Here is a 2,742-nt window from a genome sequence, read left to right as displayed (position 1 = left end):
GGATCTCAGGGATCGTAGGCAATGTTTGCTTCAAAGATAGGCTTTTGAGATTGTAGCTGAAGAGTTGGAGGTTTGCTGAAGAACAATTGGGGTTGTGTTGAAAATAAGTTGGATTGATCGAAGAATTATTGTGTGTTTGGTATAATCGTACAAATTGAATATGACAAAGGTCTTGAGCTTAAAGGCCTCTAGTTTTATTTATAGGCAATGAGGAAAGAGCAACCTTGATCATATCGTTGAGTTGGAGCGAGGGTAGATTGGTAAGTTGGCATTGACAATGACTGTAACTCTTTGTTGATGGTCTTAGTTATGTCAAGTTATGTTTCACACAATCGCAGCCACGACGTCAACGTTTTGGGTGACGTGTGTGTTGCCCTTTAAGAAGGCGAGATATGCCTGAGTCTGATGGTCTTTGTGGTAGACACATTTATGGGGATAAACCTATCTGCCCTTGAACAAGTTGGGATCATCCGAGTCTTGGAATAGGATCGCAGATTGAGATTCGAAGTTGGTGAGCCCAAGTTATACGACTTAGTGTAAATAAGGATAAATTAGCCCTATAACATAACTTAATTTTATTTATGGCTTAACAACAAATAAAGAAACAAATGACAATGCATGCTCGATTTCAGATATTATCAACCTGACAATGGTATTCTAGGTGTATATAAGTTTTTTTCTATAACATCATATTTCGCGGGTTGACTTCTCTTTATCTATCATACGACGTACAAAGTTTTTCTTTTGAAACAATAATATTTTATTCCTAGAAATCATACAATGAGTTAGTTATATATAGTATCGTGGATCCATATAAGTCGAACTTGAAATCTCCCAAAATATCGTTACACCCTATTTGCTTTAGTTCAAGTTGGCTACCATACTCCAAGTCTAGTGTTACTTGCACAACCTTCTACCCTCTAATTTTGTTGTTTTAGAACGGTCAAGCCTCACAACTTCAAGTAGCGTGAAACTAATTAACAACACGTACACCCCAGCAGATCTATATCCAATGCCTCATTGGGTCACCTCTCATCCAAAAGACCAAAAAATAAGATAAGATGATAAGCACACGTGGCACAAATCCAATTACTGCTTACTCCTACAAACACTCTCTCTCTCCTCCCCAATCCTCTCTCCCTCCACTCCCAACCATGGCCTCACCAACACTCCTAACTCCTACCTCTAAACTCAAATCTCTTCCTCCAATCAAGTCCACCAAATCCACTACCATCACCACAACCACAATCCCACAACCTCGACGCCGCGAATTCTTATCGTTCGTGGCGACAGCAGCAGTAGCAACTCTGTCCTCGCCAGCATGGCTCTTCCCGCTCACACCAGCAGCATGTGCCGCTTCGGACGAGGAGTACGTAAAAGAAACGGAGGAGATTATCAACAAGGTCAGAACGACCATTAACATGGATAGAAACGACCCCAATGTGGCTTCTGCCGTGGCGGAGCTGAGAGAAACATCAAACTCATGGGTGGCCAAGTACAGGAGGGAGAAGACTCTGCTCAGTAGGGTTTCTTTTAGAGACATTTACTCAGCAATCAATGCGGTTTCAGGGCATTATGTTAGTTTTGGACCGACAGCTCCGCTTCCGGCGAAGAGAAAGGCTAGGATTTTAGAAGAGGTGGAAACTGCAGAGAAGGCATTGTTAAGGGGCAGATAAATCTGTAAAGAGATATACTGGTAACTGATCAGTATTCATGGAGAGATGAGAGAGGAGCAAATTTTAATTTGTTTTTCTTTTTGTATTATTACTATAATTAGTATTTTGAACTGTTTAATTGCTTACATTTTATTTGTTATCGTGAGGTTACAGAGTGAGATTATTGGTGGGGATGAAAACCCTCTTTGATATATAACATCTCTACAGAATGCTTATCCTCATTAACAGTGGTGCCCATTACTATTAACTACAAAATGAACACGGAGAAATTATTGTGTTTTACTAAAGCATCGACACATGATATGTTATTGTTAGCTAAAATTCATTGCTATCTTTGTACCATACATGATATATGGGGAAGTTTCAATGAAGAAGGTTGCACGTACTTCCGATCTCCATTTATTTGATGTTCCCGCAACAGATTATTTGTATAAAAATGGAATCCATCTCCAATATCCGAAAATTCTAAATCCAAAATATATTGAAGTTTCAAGCTCCACAGCGACAAAACTATTTTCGAAAGGCTTTTGTATATTAGTTCCAAAATCTGGCCTGGTATGTCTGCCCTAATAAATTCAGTATTTTTCATTTTGGGCTTAGTAATTGTCCATACACGACCTTTTATATACAGGAGGCCTCTACTTGCTAATATACAAACTGGTACCTTTTTCCTTATTTTTTGTTCGACAATGTAAGCACAAGGACCCTTTTTCTTAATGAAAATGCCTTCACTCTGTTAAAAATCTTCACTTTACCGCAGTGGTGGAAAGTAATAATGTCTATGCACTTTGATGTGGGTTTAATCCTTACTGATCTCTCTTCTCCCTAACAACTAACAATTTAATCTACTAATGTATATCGTTTGTAAAAGAAAAATTAAAGGCAACTTTGGGGTGGATGTGCAGAAAACTATCAAAATAGTCCTATTTGCATAAGGGCGGCTAATAGACTACACATGAATAGTATGAACTTTGAATATAATCAGCAGGCTACAATTATTTGGGCCTTAATAAACAGGCAAAAGAGTAGTAGTTTTACTCAAAGGGCATGTATTTCTTTAACAAAT

General features: G+C 38.5%; 1 protein-coding gene across 1 annotated transcript; it reads left to right on the top strand.

The window, feature by feature from the left end:
- The first annotated feature begins 1,076 nt into the window (after window positions 1-1,076).
- Window positions 1,077-1,801, top strand: LOC126633696 (photosystem II repair protein PSB27-H1, chloroplastic-like). The gene has a single exon (XM_050304269.1). It carries the CDS (start codon window positions 1,155-1,157, stop codon window positions 1,674-1,676), a length of 522 nt encoding a protein of 173 aa, XP_050160226.1. The 5' UTR covers window positions 1,077-1,154; the 3' UTR covers window positions 1,677-1,801.
- Window positions 1,802-2,742: the final 941 nt, after the last annotated feature.

The sequence above is a fragment of the Malus sylvestris genome, chromosome 9 (assembly GCF_916048215.2).
Source record: "Malus sylvestris chromosome 9, drMalSylv7.2, whole genome shotgun sequence".
In the NCBI taxonomy this organism is placed as follows: domain Eukaryota; kingdom Viridiplantae; phylum Streptophyta; class Magnoliopsida; order Rosales; family Rosaceae; genus Malus; species Malus sylvestris.
The sequence above is the reverse complement of the archived record's forward strand: the minus strand, read 5'-3'. Positions and strand labels throughout refer to the sequence as shown.